The sequence below is a fragment of the Nuphar pumila genome, chromosome 1 (assembly GCF_984573655.1).
Source record: "Nuphar pumila chromosome 1, dmNupPumi1.hap1.1, whole genome shotgun sequence".
Taxonomy (NCBI): Eukaryota; Viridiplantae; Streptophyta; class Magnoliopsida; order Nymphaeales; family Nymphaeaceae; genus Nuphar; species Nuphar pumila.
The window spans coordinates 5,951,786-5,977,704 of NC_143249.1; the positions used below are offsets into that span (position 1 = coordinate 5,951,786).

At 37.3% G+C, this 25,919-nt stretch overlaps 1 protein-coding gene across 1 annotated transcript; it reads right to left on the minus strand.

Annotated features, from left to right (window-relative positions):
* Nucleotides 1–1,260: 1,260 nt before the first annotated feature.
* Nucleotides 1,261–24,140, minus strand: LOC149847796 (GTP-binding protein At2g22870-like). The gene is made up of 5 exons (XM_090001363.1): nt 24,001–24,140; nt 6,765–7,310; nt 5,202–5,271; nt 1,947–2,109; nt 1,261–1,640 (listed from the first exon to the last, which is right to left on the minus strand). The coding sequence occupies exons 2-5, from the start codon at nt 7,252–7,254 to the stop codon at nt 1,422–1,424; spliced, it is 942 nt and encodes a 313-aa protein (XP_089857489.1). The 5' UTR covers nt 7,255–7,310; nt 24,001–24,140; the 3' UTR covers nt 1,261–1,421.
* Between the last annotated feature and the right edge of the window lie 1,779 nt (nt 24,141–25,919).

Genomic DNA, 25,919 nt, shown 5'->3' on the forward strand with positions numbered 1-25,919 from the left:
CAAATCGTATACATCTCTATTTATGAGTAGAGGACCGAGCTAGGTTCACGCCCATCCTGATCACAACTGATGAAAACCGGATTTTACCTTGGCTTAACCAAAAAAGAAAAAAGAAAATGCTCAACTTATAACCTTTGGTCCTTTACGTAGAAGAAAATGGATCTATCGATGCCCCAGCCTGACCACTTCTTTTGATGAGCCACATGCATTTTTATCGAATATTTGTTTTAAAAATCACCAGCTCTGCTTTGAGGACAGCTCCAGCAACATAAATGTGAATGGCAATAAAAAGCAACATATAAGAGCTACCTTCATTATTGCATATGCCAAAATTAGTGCCACGGTTGGAATTGAGCAATTTTCATTTTTCAAGAGCTAGTAACCTTGTTGAGAAAAGACAGAAAAGCTCATAAAATTATTATTTTTTTGTTAAAAAAGTATGATCCAACAGTCTATTCTTACTAATGGTTTATGTTAAACACAATCTGCGGGGTTTATCAAACAGCTTGGAACATTGAACATCAGTACTGTCCACACCATATGTACGTTTGGGAGGAACCAATTCTCTCTCTCTCTCTCTCTCTCTCTCTCTCTCTCTCTCTCTATATATATATATATATATATATATATATATATATATATATATATATTATAGTACATGCTAAATGAAACGTGCTAAATGGGTTTTTCTGATCTTTCGGTGTTTTTTTCGCAGTTCTGACCCCATAAATGTATTGGGCATGGACGATTTACGAAGAATCCACACCTGAATCATGTATTTTTCATGAAAAAATGATATTTGGAGCCTCAAAAATTTACAAAAATTTTGGACCGTTAATTTTTTGAACATTATACAAACCCACCCATTTGTCATAATCGAAAACTTCAAGAGCTGAGCCCTATAAAATCAAGTACATAGATCACATCTGTGCGGTCATAATTTAAAAATAAGACGAAAAAATCCTGAAAAACTTGTTTAGCATATTTCATTTAGAAGTACCCATTACTCTCTCTCTCTCTCTCTCTCTCTCTCTCTCTCTCTCTCTCTATATATATATATATATATATATATATATATATATATATATATATATATATATATATATATATATATATATATATAGCAAAACAAAATTGTGCATACATTCACAAAGAAGCACCTGCTCATATGTATGACAAGAAACCAAAAACAAGTGCTTTTGAGATCACACAATCACAAATAACCTGTGCAATCAATCATAAACAAGCACCTGCTCACAACTACGACAAGAACAAAAAACAAGCATATATACATGATCAAAAAATCTGTATACACATGCACGATCAATCAATTTTTCAAATACAGGCACCTGCTCATATTTTATCAGAGATCTAGACTGTCAGAGGTTTTAGTTTTTAGAAGGTGCTGAATTATCGTACTTCTAGTGCTTTTGCCAATAGTTCCTAAGCTGAGCAATGTGTAACAGGATTTCATCCCGACCTATATTGGTGATGCTGCTTGTCATGATCCAAGGAGGAGCCTGTTGGAAGAACTCTGATATCAGTGTCTGAAAATCTTCCATGTTCTCTTCAGGTTTCTTGCCACCATTTTTCCTCTTCTTCCGTTTGTCACATTTGGTAAAAACTAATGTCATTGGGATCTGAACAATGAACAATGAACAATGAGCAATGTTAGTAAACATTCAGTTTCTCATGTCATTTTTTTCTAAAACAGAAATGACCAATCTGACTTAGTTTCAGAAAGTTTGGAAAGGTAAGAAATCAGAAATGAATCGTAACTATGAGGGGCATTTTGATATAGGAAACCTTATGAAAATGATTAGATGCTCACAAATGATAACGTTGTTCAAACTTCAAACATTGTTTTAAACTTCTTGTATTGCCACTATATGTGAAAAGAGCCCTTAAAGATTTGCACGGTGCTCTGAACTAAACCAGTGGATTACCTGACGTTCTCCAAGCCAGCGTGCATATTCCAGATCAATCTGTTTTGCAGGTATGCTGGCATCAATCAGGAGAAAAACAGAAACTAGAGTTGATCGATTGAGGAAGTACTCTCTAGTGAACTCACTCCAATTAGTCCGGGCTTGCTGTGGTGCAGCTGCATATCTATCAAATTCATATGGATATTATATCAACATCAATAGCTACAAGGATTTACATTGACAAATACAAAAATTTTAATTTTATAAAAACCATGCATGATGCTGATGTCAAACTGACATTCCAAATATTAACAATGTAGAGTGAACCCAATAAGGAAAAACATTTCACACAAACATTGCACTTGCTTAAAAGGATTTCTTAAAGTCATCATAGGAACCGGTGGGCTCCATAAGGGCTTGGGTGTCAGTGACCCCACTCAGAGTTTACCTTGCAGGGAGGTGGGCCCATTAAGTGACTCGGTTCTCGGCAAGGGTTCCTTGTCATTAAAAAGAAAAAAAAGTCATAGGAATTGTTTTCAGATTCTTCTGTTAGCTATAATTGAGAGCCAGAGAGACGTGCACCATGCCAAGAATATCTTAAATATTCTTATCAATTGGAGATCTATAACGAACTCAAACAAGTCTCAGAATAGGCAATCTTATCTGGACTCTTGCACACAGTTTCTCTTATATGTGGTTTGCATATGCTCATGCCTTGGAATGCATTTATAGGTAATTTTTGCATACCATAGAAATGCTTCTCTTAGCATAGATCAAATTGTTAACAACTTTATTTTCACTCTTTACTAGAGTTTCTTTCCCTCTCAAAACTCCACTTCTTTGACAAGGAAGCAATACCCACTGTTCTCTCCAAATCCATCAGAGGAGTGCATGCTTTCAGTGCACAGGCATTAGCATAATTCTAGATTTCACTTTGTTTTCATAGGAAGAAACTAGATGATCGTTCCTTTAAGACATTTTTCTAGTAGTCAAGTTGAAGTGTTGAACAATCTTGTCAATTAGACAATCTCTGTCCTGCCTCTGCAGGAATATCATCTAATCCTATGCTTTGTCTTTTCATCAGGTATTTATGAGAATTAACAAAAAGATAAGGGTGGTGTTGAGAAGAAAACCATCAGCCTTCTGAGAATTAAAAGAGAAAGGATGAGAAAAGAAAAACCATTAGCATCTTCCATGTGGCCATAAAATTTGGTAGGGGATGGACAGTGAGGTAATTATCTTGTTCTGATCTTAAGAGTCAACTTAGAGGCATATTGCCATATTGGTTTTGCCTCAACTCTCAAGATACTCTCATCTTATCACATTAATTAAAAGAAATGAAAGTACTTTCTAGTCATCCATGACATATTCAATTCTCTGAACTTGTGATAAAATTTTATTTTTTTAATCTCAATAAGAAACTTCTCAGGCTGATAGCGTGGAGATGTGGGTTCTAGACTCTAGTCTTGAAAATGGCCACTTCTTACAGAAGGCAGAAGGTTAGGACTCCCCCTAGCATGCCTCTTCCCAGTACCTAAAATATGGGACACAATGGGTATGGTAGCTATGTCTGTTACTTCATAGGAAGAAAGGATATCAGTCTACTAACCTATTAATTGTCCCCCAGTATGGTTCCTTTTCTAATTACACTTGACTCTTTTTCTTAATTAAGAAGTTGGTCAAATAAATGGTCCACCCCTTATTAAACATTTTGTTTTGAATATCACTAGAAAATCTGATGATTAACTGTCTGTGTGTGTGTGTGGTGAACGCACACATGAACCCATATTCACACACACACACACACACACACACACACACACACACACACACACACACACACACACACAGAGAGAGAGAGAGAGTTCGTTTTGTTTCAGAAAACTTTTGTACATCAGCTAATACCACTGCCATGGTAACATGGGCTGATGATGGTTTGATATTCATCAAACTAACCAAGAATATATCCCTCTGATTACTGATGAAATATAGATTACATTCTCTTTCTTTTCAAGGATAAACAATAAATATAGAATTAAAGTAATAGAAAAAAAAACTGTATTTTAAAATCATCCACAACTTGGATAGAGAGCAAATAAAAAGACAAGTCCATTGGGGAATTGATTATCATCAAGCAGCCAATATGCACACAATCTGGAAGAAACAGAAACACTTGGCATTGGAGAAATCTTGCACAGCTGATCAAACAAAGAAACATGAACTTTAGAAACAATGTTGTGTGCAAATACCTTCAGTACAAAGTGTTCTCATTTTTTATTTCTACTATCAACATCATTTCCCAATTTTTATTAAGGTCGTCAAGTTGTCTTTATGTATGTCATAGGGACACGCCATTTTGGGTGTGTGGCCCTGGTGACACGAGTGGACATGCTCAGACACACCGACACATATGGCCATTATTTTTATAATTTTTATTAATATTTAATACTTTTTGACATTTTTAATAAAAATGCATTTTACTCTACTAGAATATTAAAAAAATAGTTTTTTATTGATTAAAAAATTCCATGTCCTCATGTCCTATTTTCTAAGAAAGATTCAAACTTGTGAGTCGAATGTGTCACATATCCTCGTGTCCACGAATCTTTGTGACATAGCTTAGGAACTATGTCACCTGGGTATGGGTGCGGGTGCGGGTACGACACGGCAATTCCAAAAAATGTGGGTATGGGGACATGGCTATATATATATTAAATATCACATAAATACAAAATAAACTGAATATAATCTAAATATATATGCTATATCTAAAATATATATTATATACTGAAAATATAAAGTTATAAACTGAAAATATAATTATAAATTATAAACTGAATACAAACTTGTATGTACGGAGGGTAAAATGGCATGTCCAGGTGTCGACGTGTGTCGACACGGGGACACGCGTGTCAACACGGGTACGGAGGGCAAAATGGAGTGTCCGTGTGACATAGCTTAGGAATATAAACAAATTGAACCAGATGAGATTTGGTCCATTTTATGATTTATATTAAACTTTGAATTGGATCCAAGCCTAGAATCAGTGGAAACTCTAGATCAGACACATTGGGTTTGAGTATAAGCATTCATTAGGAGTTCCCTATTGAAATGAATAACCAATTAGAGATTCATACAGATGGAAAAGTGAACATTACTTGTCAGGTCCTGTTCCATGATCTGGTTTGATCTTGTAGTCCAAATAATCCCATACCATGACATGCAACAAAATAACAAGAAAGGATCACATTGGAAGGAAATCATTCTTGAATTTACCCGTATCCAGGCAAGTCCACAAGGTACCATCTATTGTTAATCAAAAAATGATTGATGCATTGTGTCTTCCCTGCAACAATATGTTGGTCATAATGAGATCAACTTACATTCCACTAAAAGAGAATGAACACCACCTTTTTTTGTGTGTGTGATTGAAACAGTTTGATCCAAAGCATGTTTTCTAGTAAATAAATGCTGGTAAACACATCTAGGAAACCAGATTAAGCAAAAAATTCCTGCAGCTAGACTTTTTGAAGTGGTCTATAATGAGCCCATAATCAAATTGAGGAAGACATCAACATCTTGGAATATCACACAATTAGGTCAATAATATATATATATATATATATATATATATATATATATATATATATTACGGAAATACTTACACAACAAGAAGATGATTATATTGACCTAGTTTTTTGTGATATTTTACGATGAACAGAAAAAGTCTTGTCGATGAGCTTCTTCTTAAGAGTGCCAATGATTAGGGGAATGTTGGTAATTTAGCAGAGTCAAGAGGGTCATAAGTTATGGCGCTATAAGTGCTAAAAAAGACAGAGGTGCACTAGGCTACAATCACTTGAACTGAAACAAAAAGGTATTCCTGATCATAAGTCATGACCCACCATAGGAAAGCCTTTAATTACGATATAGCACTCTTGCATAAGTGTTACTGCAATCGTGTGTTTTGTTTATCCATAAGCATGCTCAATGCGCCCTACTTAGAGCATATGACACTTCCAAGTTCCAATCTTTCTTTTTCTTCATACCAAAGGGTGACTGAAAAGTCTGAATTGCCAACAAGTTTGGTTCTTCATTCAAAGTCTGAGACTCTGAGTGTGTTTGATAGATCAGTAGTTTGTTGAACACAAGGTTGAAGATCAAGAAATTGAGTGTCCATTCATAGGAAGAAGCTTGAGATTATTGTCACAAAGGCTCTCATTGTGATGCTTCATTGGATGTTTCTGCTCTTAGCACCTTACCTGTTGGTTGTAATCTCTATGTAACTTAATTGTTCATTTCAAGCTTTACAAAGAAAGTTTTATAGTTCAACGGAGTAAGAGAAACTTGACTACGCTCTGCCATCTCTTCTATTTCCTTTTTTCTTGGTTTTTGCTTTTTAAATGCTGATATCATTTCATCTCACCAAGTAGTTGATTTGAGTCTACCCCAAGTACCAAGGAGAATTGGAGAGAGCAGAATTACTTTCTATCTATTGTTTCTACCGGCAAATGATTCACATCCTGAGCACCAAATATTGTATATTGGTCCAACCCTCCATTGGCAAGATGAGCACCTCCACTACCATATGGTATTTTGTTCTAATACAAGAAAAACAAAGCCAAGCAGTAGAAGGATGCCCATCCTGCACCTCTCTGTTCCATTTACTGCCAACTATTACAAAATACCCTTTCTAGTGGAATCTAGCTTACCCTCACTCTTGCATAAAATGTGCTATCGGCCTTGGCAACACCCTCTTGAACTATTTATTGAATCTTACTCCCTTGAAGAGACAAAAGAGGGAAACAAGATAAAGAAGAAGAGGAAGAAGGGACGAGCCTGGTTTCTTCGAGGTGAGGGCAAGATGCTTCCTGCGGACTAGAGAGTTGAGAAGGGAAGACTTGCCGACATTGGAGCGGCCAACAAAGGCGAACTCCGGCAGCCCGTCCGAGGGGCAATCCTTCTGCCTGGTGCTGCTCTTGACAAATTCTGCCTGGGAAATGTGAGAGTCCTTGGTGTAAGGGCCCAGTACGATGTTGGAGCTGTTAAGGATCCGATAGCTCGAAGGATCCGTAGCTGAAACGTTGACTTCAGGAGGGATGAAGAGCTTCTCCAATGGAACATGTATTGGGGCTGGTGTGAAACCACCACCATAGTCGTGTGGGAGCAGCGGAGTTGGGAGGAGGGACAGTTGTGGAGTGGTGGAAGTAGCAGTGTGGCTGCAGCGAGTGACGGAGAAAGGTGGTGTGATGATGTGAAAGGGTTGTTTGTTGCGGATGGGGATGGATAAAAAGAGATGGCGGGGAAGATGGTGACATAGAAGCATCATCAGTTACGCATAAATGCTATTAGGAGTCGATTTTTGAATCGAAGTCCCGAATCCGCCTGAATTACATCAAACCGAAATGATTAGAACCAATCTATTTACAAGACCCATATTTTAAATTAAAAAGTCAGAAAAATTCAAAAGATCAGAAAGATAAGAAAATTCAAGCAATTTTATTATAAAAAGAAAAATACAGAAACAAAGTGAATGATGACTCATAGAGTTCAATCAAGTTCTAAAATATGCATTCGATGCTTAAATTATATAAACAAAATATCATAATTACCATAAATTCACACAAACCTCACAATTGAAACAAAATTCTGACACCAACCCAACCATAATACTGAAAGAACAGAGGGAAAAAAAGAAATATATACCTTATCTGCACTAATAGGCAGCAGAAAAGATGATACATCACCAATTCATCCCAGTTATCCCACACCGGCGGATTGCAATTATCAGCAAAACATTATGATCCTAGCCGATCCCTACTATTTTGACCATGTTGAAAACATTGATAACGTCAGATTTGGTTAGAACAACCTCACCCTATGAGTTCTAACGGGGAGGTGGGGGGTGTTAAATTGTGTATATATATATATATATATATATATATATATATATATATATATATATCACATCATGTAACCCCCAAGGGTATTTCGGTATTTTCCACTTTTTGCGCATATTCACATTAGTGAATATGTTTGTAAACTTTTTCCCTTTTTCCTTGTTCTTTCTTTTCTTTTCTTTTTTTTTTCTTCTTTTTCTTTTTTTTCTTGTTGACTTAGTCAACTCTTGGAGGGGGTCCAACACTAGACGTTGGACCCCTCCAACGGTTAGATTTCTAACCGTTGGAGGGGCTCCAACCTCTAGTGGGAGCCCCTCCAAGGGTCCCTCTTTAGTATAAAAAGGGGTGAACCTCCCTCATAAATGTATTCAATGCTTGGAGCATTGTTCTCCAATTGTTCAATAAAATTCTTTATATTTTGGCATTTGTGTTCTCCATTTGTACCTTGTGTACATTTTGTTCTAAGTGTTCTAGTGCCCTTGTGCACATATCCCTTTGTGAAGGTGGTGCTTATTTTGCATATTATCTCTTTTGAGATATTTTCACATGGTATCAGAGCAAGGTTGAAGATCGAAGATTGTGTGATTCTTCGTATTTGCAAGTGCCTTGAAAAGCGTGTAATGAGATATTGCAGAAATATAAAGAGTGCATACAAGCATTTACAACAATGAATAAAAGAGACAATATCACAAGTCCACAAAGGGACAATACAAGCACAAGCCTTTAAGAAGGCAACAATATAAAAAGCCTCTTATCGAGAAGAGAGAAAGCTCTCAAGGATGAAAAATATACAAGGGGTTCACCCCTATTTATACAAGAGGAAGAGAAGAGAAGGAGAGGCCAAAGGCCTAAAAAGGAGAGCCCAAAAGGAGGCTCCCATAGAGTCGTTGGGAGCCCCCAACGGTCACATTTGTGACCGTTGGGGGCTCCAACGACTCTTTAGTTGGAGCCCCTTTTGGTCCTCAAAAATAACAAAAAAAAGAATTGTAAAAATAAAAAAATCAAAAATAGTTGTTTTCTAAAACAACTATGTGAAATTACAAAAATACCCTTATCAGGTATTGATGTAATATATATATATATATATATATAAGAGATACATTTTAACACCCCCCCTCAAACTTTACGGGGAAATGACGGAAAGTTTGTCAAGAAGAAACATGAAGCGAGGAGCCGGAAGAGCTTTAGTGAAGAAGTCCGCCAACTGATATTCTGAAGTGACATATGGTAGAGCAATAGTTCCTCGTAAGAATTCGTCACGAACATAGTGGCAGTCCATTTCGATATGCTTTGTATGCTCATGGAAGGTATGATTGCTCGCAATGTAGATGGCACTCTTGTTGTCGCAACATAATTTTGAGGCTTCGGTAATATCAACCCCCATGTCTTTAAGCAGACTGCGAAGCCATACAAGTCCTATTGTCGTGGTTGCCATAGCCCGATACTCAGCTTCAGTGGATGATAGTGAAACTTTCTGTTGCTTCTTGCATCGCCAGGCAATCAAAGAGTCCCCTAAAAAGACACAAAACCAGTAGTTGAGACTCGATCATTGGGATTACCTCCCCAATCGGCATCAGTATAAGCAAGAAGATTCAAGGAAGAAGAGGAGGATAGAAAAAGCCCTTTATTGATGGTATTCCGAATGTAGCGGATGATTCGGAGAACAACACTCATATGCACAGTTGTAGGAGCATGCTGAAATTGGCTAATAGAGTGAACCGCATGGGTGATATCTGGTCTGGTGATGGTTAAATAGGTAAGAGACCCAATGAGTTGTCTGTAAGGCATGGGGTCTTCCAGAAGAATCTCATCCTTCAACCGTAATTTGGCATTAATAATCTCGGGAGTCTCTACTTTTTTGTCATCAGAAATCTCAGACTTAGAACAGATATCTGCAGCAAGCTTCATCTGTGACAAAATATATCCTCGAGAAGAATATGCAACTTCAATTCCAAGAAAATATCTAAGAAAACCTAAAACAGACATATCAAAATTATTTTTTAACATATTTTTAACATCAATAATACTATTTTGATCATTCCCAGTGATAATCATGTCATCAACATAAAGCAACAATATTACGATACTAGTACCTGCATTTTTAACAAAAAGAGCAGTGTCAGTATAACAAGAATGAAATCCTAACTTTACCATGATATCACTGAAACGATCATACCAAGCCTTAGGAGCTTGTTTAAGACCATACAATGCCTTCAAAAGCCGAAGTGTTTGACCTTGCTTAATATTAATTCCGGGTGGCGGATCCATGTAAACTTCTTCACTTAAACTTCCATTTAAAAAAGCATTTTTTACGTCAAATTGATAAATAGGTCATTTTTGGTTGATGCGACAGTTATTAAGGTCCTGACACTGGTCATTCGAGCTACGGGAGCGAATGTTTCTTCATAATCAATGTCATATTCTTGGGAGTATCCCTTAGCGACTAATCTAACTTTATATCGTTCTAAAGAGCCATCGCTTTTTGTTTTAACTTTGAAGACCGAGCGACAACCAATAGGTTTTTTGTGTGAGGGTAGATTAACTATTTCTCAAGTATTGGCCTTTTTTAAAGCATTTAGTTCAACTTGCATTGCTTCAACCCAATGTGGTATAGATTTAGCTTGATTATAGTGAGCCGGTTCAAAATAAGAATGTAGGGTTATTAAACACGCCCGATAGTTGGGGGTTAAGGAATCATAGGATACAAACCTATTTGGGGGTATTGATATTCTAGAAGAATGTCTAACTTGTGGTTCTTCAGTGGATTCAGAAATTTGAGAGTATTTTTCGATGGCACTAATAGGATTTTTTTTATTTCTTCTAGAGTAAACATTTATATTGGTATCACTATCATAAACATTTATATTTGAATCACTATCATTTGAGGGTGTTATGTCAAGAGGGGATACCTCACGTTGTATCGTCTATGTTTTCAAGAAAATCTTCTTGTATGTCATCAATAAGATCATATAAGAATATATAATCAATTTCATTTGTTTCTTCTATTTTATCAAAATCGTTCTCTTCTTCTAGAAATGTTACATCTTTTGAAACATATAGTTTATCATTCTTAAAATCATAACATCTATACCCTTTTTTATTTTCACCATATCCTAGAAAAACACATTCAATTGCTTTTGGAGATAACTTATCCCTTTTATGTAATAGGACAAAACATTTGCAACCAAAAATACGAAGACGATTGAAATCGGGTGAAAATTTAAAGAGTTTTTCATAGGGAGAAGCATTTTTTAACTTAGAAGAGGGCATTCTATTGATTAGATAGGTTGAGATTAGAACGGCTTCGGCCCAAAACTTCTTTGGAATATTCCTAGAAACAAGTAATGTTCTAGCGGTTTCTATAATGTGCCTATGTTTCCTTTCCGCTAGGCCATTTTGTTGGGGAGTCCTAGGACATGACTTTTGATGGCAAATGTCATTTTGGGTTAAATAGTTTTGGAATTCGTGAGATAAGTATTCGCCACCGGAATCGGATCTTAAAATAGATATGTTATTTTGAAATTGATTTTGAACCTTTTTATGAAAATATTTAAAGAAAGTAAATACTTCTGATTTATGACTAAGAAAATAAATCCAAACATACCGAGTAAAGTCATCAATAAACGTAACATAATATGAATAGCCCCCTTTAGACATAACCGGAGAAGGCCCCCAAACATCCGAATGCACCAATTCAAAAGGTCTTGATGAAAGAAAAGTTCTAGTTGGAAATGGAATAGACTTCATTTTTCCAAAAATGCAATCTTTGCAATTAATTTCTTTTTCCTTACAAAATTTGTTTCCAAAAGGAATGAGATACATTTTGGAATAACTTGGATGACCAAGTCTTTTATGCCAAGTTTCCATGGTTTTTTCTTGGACATAAGAACAAAAATAATTTGTAGGGAGATCGAGATGGTCCATATAATAGAGGTCTCCCTTTCTACGGCCTTGCCCAATCCGCTTCCCGGACCGGAGATCCTGCACAAAGCAACCATTAGATGAGAAAGATATTTCATATCCATGGTCGGCAATTTGAGAAACCAAAAATAGGTTTAAATTTAGTTTGGGAACAACTCTTACTTTTGGAACACAAAAATTTTGAGAATCTTTAAAAGAGCCAATACTTGAAATTTTTAAAAAGGTTCCATCGGCCGTAGAGACACAAGAGTCCTTTGAATTGGTGCAAACATCAATAAGTGCATTTTCATGAGGGGGTCATATGAAAAGAAGCTCCGGAGTCAAGGATCCAAGAATACGTACCGGGTGATGATGTCGAGGCAATAGCCGCACCCGATGTGGAGGAAGAAACTTTTAGTATTTGTTGGAGAGCCATAGATATTTGTCCAAGAGTTTCTTTGATGTCATTGTTATTGCCTTCATCTTCTTTGGTGGTGGTTTCTTCAAGAGAGGTCACCTTAGGCTTGAAGGTTCCAATAAGCTTTGGACAAGCGGGTTTAATGTGACCCGGCTCATTGCAATAATGACAAACAATCATTTTTCTTCCTCCATTGTAGTTTCCTTGTTTCCCAAAATGAGGAGGCTTATAGGTTCTAACATTGTTACCCGGTTTTGATACGGCAAGGACTTCATCAACATGCTTACTCATGCCAAGCCTTGTCTCCTCGTGAGTGATTTCGGCAATAGCATCCTCAATAGGAGGAAAAATAGATCTATGGAGAAGTGAGGATCTCACTTGCTCAAATTCGGTACGTAGCCCAAAAAGGAATTGAAACAATCGCTCTTGTTCCATTTGTTTTTGCCTTAAATCAATATCTTTCATAGAAACCCATTTTGGCTCCAAAAGAGTCAATTCATCCCATAGTGGGTTTAGGGCACTATAATAGTCTTGAATGCTAGAATCACCTTGCTTGGTGGTTCTAATCTTTTCTTGCAAGAAGTATGCTCTCGCAAGATCCTTTTGGGTATACATACCCTTCATAAAGGACCAAGCCTCATTGGCTCTACGAAATTTAGCTATATTAGCACATACCTTAAGCTCAACATTGTTCATAAACCACGCAAGGATTTTTGCGTGATTGCTTTCCCAATCTTCCACTTCTTTTTTATGATTTTCAATGGCCTTTAGGCGAGCATCTCCTTCAAGAGCCTTTTCTTGACCTTCTTCGTCCTTTGTGAGCATAAGCTTAGGTTCCGGAACGGTACCCATGACAAAACCCCAAAGCTTTTTTCCTTTGAGATTATTTTCCATTGTCGATGCCCACATCATATAATTCTTTCCATTGAGCTTGAAAGATAGGTCAACCTTTGCCTCCATGATGTTGCCAAGAAGTGAGAAGATATCCACTAAATATGAGATACACGAACCACACCTTTCCTTCAAGAATCGAGTGGCTCTGATACCATGTAATGAGATATTGCGGAAATATAAAGAGTGCATACAAGCACTTACAACAATGAATAAAAGAGACAATATCACAAGTCCACAAAGGGACAATACAAGCACAAGCCTTTAAGAAGGCAACAATATAAAAAGCCTCTTATTGAGAAGAGAGAAAGCTCTCAAGGATGAAAAATATACAAGGGGTTCACCCCTATTTATACAAGAGGGAGAGGAGAGAATGAGAGGCCTAAAAAGGAAAGCCCAAAAGGGGGCTCCCATAGAGTCGTTGGGAGCCCCTTTTGGTCCTCAAAAATAACAAAAAAAGAATTGTAAAAATAAAAAAAGAAAAAATACATTTTATAAAAAATCGAAAATAGTTGTTTTCTAAAACAACTATGTGAAATTACAAAAATACCCCTATCGGGTATTGATGTAATATATATATATATATAAGAGATACATTTTAACAAAGTGTGCCTTTGGATTCTTGGTGAAAGGCGTGGAGGCATCTCTTCCCTCTCTAATGGGTGAAAAAGAGTCATTTTTCACTTGGTTTCAAGTTAAATGGCTTCAACTACCATGTTTGGGCCGGTAATATGGAGGCTCATATCAAAGGGAAAGGTCTTTGAGGATACGTCAAAGAAACCATTCCCGAACCCGAACTTAAGATCACCATTATTGAGAGAGGTGAAATAAAAGTTCTTGATGGTGAAGAGAGAGAAAAAACCTTTGAAGAATACAACAAAAGGCATGAAGAATGGGAGATGAAAAACAACAAAATTCTTTCATGGTTCTTTTCTTTCGTTGAAACAAAAATAAATGCCAATATTTTGAAGTTCAAAAAAGTTTTTCAAGTATAGGAATATCTTGAAAGAATGTATACTTCAAGAGATTTGTCCTATAAGTATTATCTCCAAAAGAAGGCGTTAACCCTTCAACAAGAGAAAATGACCGTTAGAGAATATTTTGCCGAGTTATCCATGATTTGGGATGAATTTGCTCTCCAAGAACCAAAATGGAGTGGAGAGACAATTGAATTGAGAGCCAAACAATTGGAAGATGATCACTTCTTAAACTTTTTAAATGGGCTTAGACCCAAGTTCGAACAAACTAGGTCCTCTCTTTTGTCTTATTTCTCTTCTCCTCCGTTAGAAGATATGCTTACCAAACTAAGTGGAGAAGAAACTAGATTGAGGATGAATAAAACCAATCTAAATATGTTGGTTGTTCCTTCTAAGGATGAGGGTGCTTATGCCGTCTCAAGACCAGAGAATAATGTCAAAACATATAAACCCCCTCACTTCAACAAAAATCAAGGAAGAAGAGAAAATGGTGGGCATTATGGAAGAAGAGATTATAGTAAGATCATATGCCACTTTTGCAAAGAACTGAGATACATTAAACCGGTATGTCCTAAATGGAAAAAGATGGTGGCTATGTCTACAACTTTCCAACCAACCAAGGAGGAAGGTCGTTCAACTTCCAACAATGCTATTTTGTCTCTAAATCAAATCATGGAAGCTCTTCAATCTCTCCTCAAGGGATCCGTTTCCGGAGCCGCCATGACCACCTTCTCTCCTCTCGATAAGACTCTTTGGCTCTTAGACTCGGGTGCATCCTTTCATATGACTCCAAATGTTTTTGCACTTTCTAAATACTCAAAAAATTCTTCACCTTCTTTTGTCTCTACCGCGGATGGAGCTTCTCTTGAAATAAAAGGAATTAGAGATTTTAAAAGACAAGATTTTTTTATTCCTAAAGTTAGATTTATCCCAAAACTAAATTTAAATTTGCTTTCCGTCTCTCAACTATCGGATCATGGGTGTGATATCAAGTTCTCATTCAATAAATGTTGGATACAAGATCGTCGGTCCGAGAAGTTGATTGGGGAAGGTTCTAGGAAGGGAGATCTATATTTTATGGAATTTCTTCAAATTCCAAAACAATCTTTTTGTAATATTGCCCAACATAAAGATATAAATGTTTGGCATAAACACCTTGGGCATCCAAATATTGCTAAGCTTTCATATTTACATTTTGCTAAAACTTTATGTAAAGACAACTTCAATTGTAATGATTGTATTCTTGATAAAATGAGAAGCTTACCTTTTGGACAAAGAACTATGTTTTCATCTAAGCCTTTTGAAATTGTGCATTTGGATGTATGAGGACCGGCACCCTTAGTGTCTAAGGGAGGTTTTTCATATTATGTTATTTATGTTGATGATTTCTCAAGATATAGTTGGATTTACTTCCTCAAACATAAACATGGGGTTTTCTCTACCTTTAAGGTTTTTCATATGATGATACAAAATCAAATTTTTAGAATCGATTCCGGAGGAGAATATCTTTCGAATGATTTCAAAACTTACATTGAAAATAATGAGATTGTTCATCAAAGGTCTTGTCCAAAAACACCTCAAAAAAATGGATTAGCCGAACACTAGACGTTGGACCCCTCCAACGGTTAGATTTCTAACCGTTGGAGGGGCTCCAACGTCTAGTGGGAGCCCCTCCAAGGGTCCCTCTTTAGTATAAATAGGGGTGAACCCCCTCATAAATGTATTCAATGCTTGGAGCATTGTTCTCCAATTGTTCAATAAAATTCTTTATATTTTGGCATTTGTGTTCTCCATTTGTACCTTGTGTACATTTTGTTCTAAGTGTTCTAGTGCCTTTGTGCACATATCCCTTTGTGGAGGTGGTGCTTATTTTGCACATTATCTCTTTTGAGATATTTTCACAGGGGGGACCTTACCCACAAGGGTATATATGTATATGGCTACTAGAATATGAGAACTACAATGTGAACTAGGCCTTTCTGATATTTTTTTGCAAATCCGACTCTACAAATGTGTTCAACATAAGGTTGACTAACTAGGAACAAGAGCAAGAAACGAGACGGAAAGCGGAAGCGAGACATTTTAAAATTTATAGGAAGTGGGAAGCGAGGAATCAATTAGAAAGTGAAACAAGAATTGAAAAATAAGGTGATATGAGAATTAAATGGGAGGCGGATAAAACTAAAGTAAAATAATTAATTTTAGATTTCATAATTTTTAATGTAAGAATTATACTTTTTTCAAATCTAAAAATGATGGTTACCAATTTAGAGAAAGCACATGGAAAGTGCGCAGTAAGCCTAAGAGGAAGCACATGGACAACATTAAAAGAAGTTTGATAGAAACATATAGAAAGCATGTAGGAAAGCTTGAACAAAATGTGCAGGAAGCATACGAAAAGCATGGGAGAATCAAGATTCTCATCAAGTTTCGAAAGCAAGGAGTATCGCACTTTCGAAGTGAGGTTATGAGAAGTGTGCTTCCCACTATCTGAGTAGCTTCTGGTAACTTTAGTTCAGCATCGTCCATTTGCTAGGAATCAATTATTGGGTCATGCTTTTTTGACAAAAAAAATATGGTTTTTAGATGCTTGAATATTTTTGAAAATTCCGAGTCATCGATTTTCAAGCCTTAAAAAATTCTGCTTATGCATCGCAATCAGATGATTCAAGAGCCCGTTCCTCTAAATCCAAGCATGTAGATCACATCCGTATGGTCAGATTTAAGAAACAATCTATGAAAATCTTAGTTCACACTTATATTTATATTTATATATAAAACAAAGAACTGTGTTTTTTCACTAGGAGAAGTGATTCGATTAAACCAACTAATTGGCATATAGTATATACATGTGTGAGGTGGGAATTTCAATTGTGTCCATTGATTGCGAAATTTCGCCACCATGAAAGCTTTGGGGAATGGACTTGTGAAAAAACTGAAAAGGTGGTGGAGTTGAAGGATAATTGTGAAGGTAAAAGAGAAGTTTTCAATTGAAGTGAACTTCCAGAAGGATGTTAAGATTCACGATAGTTGTTGTTGACTGCAGAAAAACAGCATGATATTGGGTTTCTGTTAAATATGTATATGTAAATGAATATATTTTTGTACTGTATTGTACCACTTGTACAGCATATTGTACTGTATTGTACTACTGTACTGTATTGTACTGTATTGTACAGCATACTGTACTGTATTGTACTATTGTACTGTATTGTACCACTCGTACAACATATAAATATCAATGGAAAGGGGAGAAGACATTATTGCCGCCCAACATTTTTTTCTCTCTTCCCTCTTACCTCTCTCTATCTCTTGCTACGATAGTAAGGTGACTCCCACATCTGATTTCTCACATGGTATCAAAGCCAAGGGCGTGGTAATCACGATCATCTGGAAGGCCCCTAAGGACCTTGACGTGCGTTTTTTGGGCGTTCTCAAGGAAAGTGTTTTTTTTTTCATCTTTTCTTTGTTGTTTCTCCGTTGAATCACTATATTTCGACGTCGTTTCTTCATTTCCTCATATCGTGCATCTTTTCCTTCTTACATATTCTGTTATCCCCAATTTTATCAACCCTAATTTCTGTTTTCCCCAAATTTGGGAACCCTCATTTCTCAAAAGTGCCTCTTTTCTCAAACTTCTTGTGATTTCTTATCTATTTCTTGCAATATAGTTGATAAATCGTACATTCTGCACGATTAACTAAAAAAAAAATCGTGATTTCCAAAACTCAAAAATTTCTGTCCGTACGGTTCTGTCCGTACAACCTACGAATTTCTGTCGTGTTGTTTGATTCATCTTTGATCTTCTTCCTTATGGATTCTAAAATCAGCCCCGGATTTCTTTCTCAACTTGTTTCTCACAAATTAACTCATGATAACTACTTACTTTGGAAACGCCAAATTCTGCCGTTTATCCGAAGTCATGGTCTTTCCGGGCATCTGGATGGGGGATCACCCGCCCCACCTATGACTATTACGCAAGAGGTAACTGGTAATGATGGGAAGGTGAGTTGCATTGCTATTCCAAATCCTGCGTATGATGTTTGGTTTCACAAGGACCAATCTGTGGTTGCCTATTTGACTGCCACGTTATCTGATCGTATATTACAAACTATCTCTGACCATTTTACTGCTGCAGAACTATGGAGACATCTTGCTCACTCTTATTCACAGGTTTCTGAATCACGTGCACTTCAACTGAAATGGCAGTTCCAATCTATGCGAAAGGGAACTAAGACCATTACTGAATTTCTAGGGGATATCAAAATTATCATTGATCAGTTGGCCGCTATTGGATATCCTGTTTCTGACAGAGATGTTGTTCAGCAGGTATTGGGAAGCCTTGGGCCCCAATATCTTATGTTTTGCACTGCATTACAAGTTGCCTCTACACTTCCATGCTTTGAGGATTTACAGGCCAAACTCCTACAGTATGAAGTTAGTTTGACTCAAGATCATCTTATTGATGATCATCATCCTGTCATGTTTACATCTGGGTCTACCTCATTTCGTCCACCTGCTGCTCATATGGGCCGTGGAGGACTCCTTCCTACTCCTACTGCTCCACCTGCCACTAGAGGTACCCGTGTCCCTACTTGCTTCCATTGCAACAAGCGTGGCCATGTGAAAGCAGATTGTTGGCACAACCCACAGAATCGCAACAAGGCAGGGAGGCCAGGACCAAGAGCTGGACAGATGAATGTTAGACAGTTTCAGGGGCAGCTGCAGGGAAATTTTCGAGCACATCAGGGTACTGATCAGGGACAGAGTGCAGGGTTGCCACATGATGTGCAACAAATTCTGATTACTGCATTTAACAACATGAATTTGCGTCAGAATGATGATGGAGTTTGGTATATTGATTCTGGAGCAGCCGCACATGTTACTTCTTATGCAGGTAAACTTTCCAACATGGTTCCTTATATTGGCACTGGCACTATTGTCACGGGAGATGGTTCCCACCACCCTATTTCTCATACTGGAAATGCATCTCTCTCTTTGTCACAATCTACACTACCATTGAAAAATGTCTTACTCACTCCTGCCATTGAGAAAAACATTTTATCTGTTTCTAAATTGATTGATGAAACAAATTCATCCATGGAATTTACTCCGTCTTCTGTTTGTCTTAAGGACCTTCGAACCAAGAAGATGCTCGCTAAGGGTGAACGACGCGGAAACATGTACGTCTTCGAAGCAGCCCCCGGGACTTTGAAGACGTCATCTACCGTGTCTCCATCTTTTCCTACTTATTTGAGTCAGTCTTCTTCTGTTATGCAATGTAATAAGCCAGTTTCTTGGCATCGTCGGTTAGGTCATTGTAGTCAAGGGTTCCTTGACAAATTGTCTTCTCAGGGATTTATTCCCAAAGTCAAATTAGATCATAAGTGTCCTAGTTGTAATGTCTGCAAGAGTCATGTACTTCCCTTTCAAAGTATCAATAAAAGAGCTTCCAAGCCATTTGAAATTATTCACTCTGATGTTTGGGGCCCAGCTCCTGTTTCATCTCTATCTGGCTCTCGTTATTATGTGTTATTTCTTGACTCTTTCACTCGTTACACTTGGATTTACTTTATGAAATCTAAATCTGAAGTGTTCAAACTTTTCAAACAATTCCATGCTCTTGTTCAGAACCTTTTCAATTCAAATATCACTTATTTCCAGTGTGATGGTGGTGGAGAATACATATCTCATGATTTTAGTGAATATTTAAAGGACCATGGCATCACACGTAACTCCTCTTGTCCTTACACTCCACAACAGAATGGAGTAGCAGAACGTAAGCATCGGCATATTGTTGAAACCGCGTTAAGTATGATGCACAATATTGATATTTCTTTCTCTCTTTGGACTGAGGCCTTTCACACTGCAGTGCATATCATTAACAGGTTGCCTATGGAATTATTAGGAGATCAGTCTCCTTATTATTTGCTTCACGGTTCTCACCCTTCTTATGATGATTTGCATGCTTTCGGATGCATTTGTTATGTCCATGTGGATCATTCTTTACGTAACAAGTTTCAGGACAGAGCAGTTCAGTGCAGATTTCTGGGATATGCCGATGGGTATAAAGGATATAGATGTTATGATCCTATTTTGGGTAAGATTAAGGTGTCTAGAAATGTTGTTTTTGATGATGACCATTTCAGCACTTGTGATACTTCTCAGGTATATGAGCAAACTACTTATGATCCATGGCTTTGTGATACTTTGCTATATGACTCTATCAGAGATCCTGTTGTTGATGAACCAATTCAGTTTGAAGCAGACAACTCCATCATCCACGATGCACCTTCACGGTTTTCAGGTTTGGTTAATGCCCGTCGAGGAGCCCCTTCAACTCCATCTCACGAGGCTCCCCCTCTTCGACGATCCACACGTGAAAGGCATCCTATCCATCGTTGGGTTAGTTACAACAATTTTTCTCTTGACTTTCAGTTGTTTCTAACCAATGTGGCCAAAGAGAAAGAGCCGTCTACTTTCCATTAGGCAGCCCATTCTCGAGCTTGGGTTGAAGCTATGAACGAAGAAATGGCAGCACTTCATGAATGTCATACATGGGATATTGTTCCTCGACCTGTTGATAGAAATGTTGTTGGTTCCAAATGGGTTTACAAGATCAAGCGTAAACCAGATGGTAGCATTGAAAGATATAAAGCTCGCCTTGTTGCACGCGGATTCACACAACAATATGGGCAAGATTATGAGGAAACTTTTAGCCCTGTTGTCAAAATTGGCACCATTCATGTGATCCTCACTTTCGCACTTCAGCATGGTTGGTCTCTTAGCCAGTTGGATGTCAAGAATGCGTTCCTACATGGGGACTTGAAGGAAGAGGTGTATATGGAGCAACCTCCTGGATATAGTGAACATGATGCGGCTACATGGGTTTGTAAATTGAGAAGGTCTCTTTATGGTTTAAAACAGGCATCTCGGTCTTGGTTTGAGAGTTTCTCCATGGAAATTCAGCAACATGGCTTTTCTAAGAGTATACTTGATCATTCTTTATTTATGTATAAGAATGATCATGTTACTACTTGGGTTCTTATATATGTTGATGACATCATTATCACTGGGAGTGATGATGCACATATTGCCTTGGTCAAGTCTTTACTCATGGCCAAATTCAAGATGAAGGACTTAGGCCCATTGCGATACTTCTTGGGAGTTGAAGTCGATAGACAAGATGATCGACTCACTCTAAGTCAACACAAGTATACTCTTGACATTCTTCACACCACTGGTATGATTAATTGTAAACCTCTCAGCACCCCATCTGTCTTAAATCATAAGTTTAGTGCAAAAGAAGGCCAATTATATCATGATTCCACTTTATATCGCCGCATTGTTGGTATGTTGCAATATCTTACATTTACAAGACCTGACATTGCTTATGCTGTAAATCAAGCATCTCAGTTTATGCATGCTCCCACTGATTGTCATATGGAATGTATTAAGCGTATTCTCAGATATCTGAAAGGGACTATTGGAGATGGATTGCTCTATCACAAAGATGAAAGCTTCACTACAGGACACCGTTTACTTACATATTGTGATGCAGATTGGGGTGGGGACCCTGATGAGCGTAGGTCGGTTTCAGGATATTGTGTTTTTATTGGCCCAAATATTGTCACTTGGAGTAGTAAGAAACAAAAGGCCATTGCTAAATCCAGCACTGAGGCAGAGTACAGGGCAATGGCAGCAGGGACAGCTGATGTCACTTGGGTACGGCATCTTCTTCGAGAGTTGAATGAACCTATCTCTTCCTCTCTGCTTTTATGTGATAATCAAAGTGCCATTAATATTTCTTTTAACCCTATTCATCATTGTCGCACGAAGCACATTGAGATTGATCAGCATTTTGTTAGACAAAAGATTGAAACAGAAGAAATTGAGGCTTCGTATGTCAGATCAGAAGACCAAGTAGCAGACATCTTCACCAAAGGATTGGTTAGTCATCAATTTTGGTTACTTAAGGGCAAGTTGAGCATGATTGAAGATCATCCTCAACTTGAGGGAGGCTGTTAAATATGTATATGTAAATGAATATATTTCTGTACTGTATTATACCACTTGTACAGCATACTGTACTGTATTGTACTACTGTACTGTATTGTACTGTATTGTACAGCATACTGTACTGTATTGTACTATTATACTGTATTGTACTGTATTGTACAGCATATTGTACTGTATTGTACTATTGTACTGTATTGTACCACTCGTACAACATATAAATATCAATGGAAAGGGGAGAAGACATTATTGCCGCCCAACATTTTTTTCTCTCTTCCCTCTTACCTCTCTCTCTATCTCTTGCTACGATAGTAAGGTGACTCCCACATCTGATTTCTCACAGTTTCTTATATATATAAAACAAAGAACTGTGCTCTTTCACTAGAAGAAGTGATTCAATTACACCAACTAATTGGCATATAGTATATACATATGTGAGGTGGGAATTTCGATTGTGCCCATTGATTGCCAAATTTTACCACCATGAAAGCTTTGGGGAATGGACTTGTGAAAAAACTGAAAAGGCGGTGGAGGTGAAGGATAATTGGGAAGGTAAAAGAGAAATTTTCAATTGAAGTGAACTTCCAGAAGGATGTTAAGATTCACCACAGTTGTTGTTGACTGCAGAAAAACAGAATGATATTGGGTTTCTTGAACAGATGAACATGTATAAGTTCCCGCTGCTCGACATCCTTTCACCCACCAGCTTCTTGTTTCCAGCATCTGCTGTCTTTTGTCATACGCCACTCAAGAGATAATCAGTAGCTACAGTAAAAAGATTTTCAAGACTAAAACTGTAATGAAGGGCATTTATGGACATTTTGTTGAAGAGGGTAATGAGCCACCCCTGCACCCACCACCAACTCCTCCTCCATAATAATATCCTGCAACCACAATGGGATACTCACATCTTTGAAAACTGTTTTTGCCCTGAATTCCCATCCCTAACCCGAATCCACCAATCCCACCACCAACAACAATGGCCCCAATACCCTCATAACTTAGCCCTATTCCATTCCTTCCATCTCCAATGTTGCTTCCAAAGACAGCGTGATAGGCACTGTTCATCCTAATATTTGCCCCACCCCTACCTTAGACAGCAATGAGGAGGCATAGTATCTACTGTTTTCTATTGATCTCAAGAAGGCAGTGATCATGACGTCCCTATCAACTTGTTTCAATATGAATCCATGAAGGATCAAAACAGAGAGCCTTGCAGAATTGGAAGGCTTAAGCATCATATAGCAGCAGAAAACAGCATCATAGCTTTACTCTGTAGATGTCTCTCCATGTAGAGAAAATTGCCTATTCTTTAATAGGTTGATATCACATTATTATATGTGAGGCTGCAACATCTATGGTGTCTGAAATTTCTTTTTTAGTTCAAGCATGGTGGTAGCAGATTGGGTGACAAGAAATGTGCTTTTGGGTAGCATCCTCCAAACGGTGTACTGGTTTAGTGTAGGATAATCACTTTACGAGGTTTGCCATCTTGATGTCTTCCTTTTGTTAAGAAAATGGTACATCAACACAGCTTAATTATCACAGGACACACAGGAATCTAAATGAAGCCAGAATTGTAATATGACTCGCTCAAAACCACAATCCAATGGCATCCATAGCACGAATTAAAGAGAACAACCTCGAGAATCAGACACAAAAAACATGACTTAAAAGCTTTAGCTAGTAATTTTCACAGTGCTTCTAACAAAAGCACAGTTAATGCATTACAAATTCATAAGAATCCGCCCATCATCACTTCCTTTGAAACTAAGATATGTGCGAAAAGAGAGAAAAAAAAGTAGGGTTTCATGATAGCAAGAGAAGATGGAACGAGATCACAGAAGATAAGGATGCACTAATTAACACGAATGACAAACGAAGATCGTGAAAATTTTCACAGAAATGAAGAATAAAAATGATAATAAGTTTCTATACATTGAAATTTTAGAGAGAGAGAGAGAGAGAGAGACCGCCGGATAAGGAAATGAGGCCGGCCGGAGACCACGCGCGACGCCGGAGAAGGAGATGGCCACGAGCGATGCCGTACTCGAAGAATGCCGTAGCGCGAGAAATATCGGGCGAGGGGATAGGGCCTTGTTTTTGCCCTGGACAAAAATGTCCAACCCTTACTGTCCGGGACTATGGACTTTTTATTTATCTATGTGAGGAGGACACGGGACACGTCATTTATGTGTAATCTTTTATTAAAATAGGCATACAAATGGGACACGACACGGGCATGTTGGTGTATATTGTGACAGCTTTTTGGACTAAAGTGTTCTCGTTTTTTAAACATTTTTGTACGGTGTTTGTGTCAACACGGCAGGCTCAGGACACTTTTGAACATTGGAGTCCATGGGCGGGATATTTTGAGTTATAAAAGTTTTGGCACATTGCAGGCCATTGATTTTTGAAGCCCTTAGAATCCCATCCCGTTCCCTATTAAAAAACTATTCCAATATAATAAACAACCCGTTATCTGAAAACTCCTATCCAAGGTAGGCACAAAAAAAATAAGGCACGTACCCTTGTTTCTAAATATATAAAGAGAAAAATGGGTAGGTGCAAAATTGATGCGTGTTAAATGAGTTTTTCTTCCCTTCCATGTTCTTTTCACAGTTCTGGCGTCATAAATGTGTTGGGTATGATCGATTTACAAGGAATTCACAGTTTCTGATGAAAAAAATAAGATTTGGAGCCTCAAAATTTACAAAGATTTTGGACCGTTGATTTTTTAAACCTTATAAAAATCAACCCATGTGTCCGAATCTAACACTTCAAGAGCTTATCCCTATAAAATCAAGTAGATAGATCACATCAGTAGATTCAGTACCATCAGAATTTAAAAATAAACTAAAAAACCCTGAAAAACTCATTTAGTATATATCATTTTGCACCTCCCCATTACTCTCTCTCTCTATATATATATATATATGAGGAATGAAATCGTACTCATTAAAAACATGCTAAACCTACCCACTACACGATGTTTTTTTCAACTTGAGGTTTAACATGTTTTTTAGTGGGTAGGTTTTCATATATATATATATATATATATATATATAAAAGAGGTGAATTGTACTTGATAGCTCCTTAATAGTTTTATATCTTCATTGGTAGCAAATATTTACCCATTGGTATGGTGTCAGATATCTTTCTTGCGACTCCAAATCAAATTTGATTTTAAGTCATGATTCAGAATCACAAGAACCCTCCTGTGATTCTGATTATCAAGTAAATGAGAGTTCTCACCACTCCTTTTTAGATGTTTGGTTAGCCAATGCTAGTGACGTTCATCCTCTCATTTACATGAGAATGAATCTCATAAGTCACCAAAGATGTCCAAAACCATATTCACGTGAAAAATCTAAGGGCAGATCTGGGCCTGAAAAATCCACGAAAAATTAGGACTCACCCGGAGGTGATTATGGATTCAAGTTCCATCTAAATAAAAGCTAGGCCCAAAACCATATTTGAATACTTTGAACCACTTGGATCCTAGATTGGGATGATCAGTCATTCTATTTTGGCCTGGATCCATGCTCACTTACGTCAATCTCAAGAGCCAGATCTAAAAAATTTAGGTTTGGGCCAATGAGCCAAGATGGATATGGTTAGGCAAATCTAATTTGGATATGGGATTTATTTGTCCAACGAGATTTTCCTCTATATAAAGTAAAAACCATGAATACTAGATTAACGGATTGTCCTCACGTACGGGGTAATAAAAAAAAACCTTAATCCAATCAATCCAAAAATATGTTCAATACACATAAAATTTAAGAAAAAAATAATAGCTATTATGCTCTCTCTCTCTTTTGTATGTGACCGGCATTATGATATAACATCTTTGGATTTTTTTTTTTTATATCTTGAAGAAACCACATCT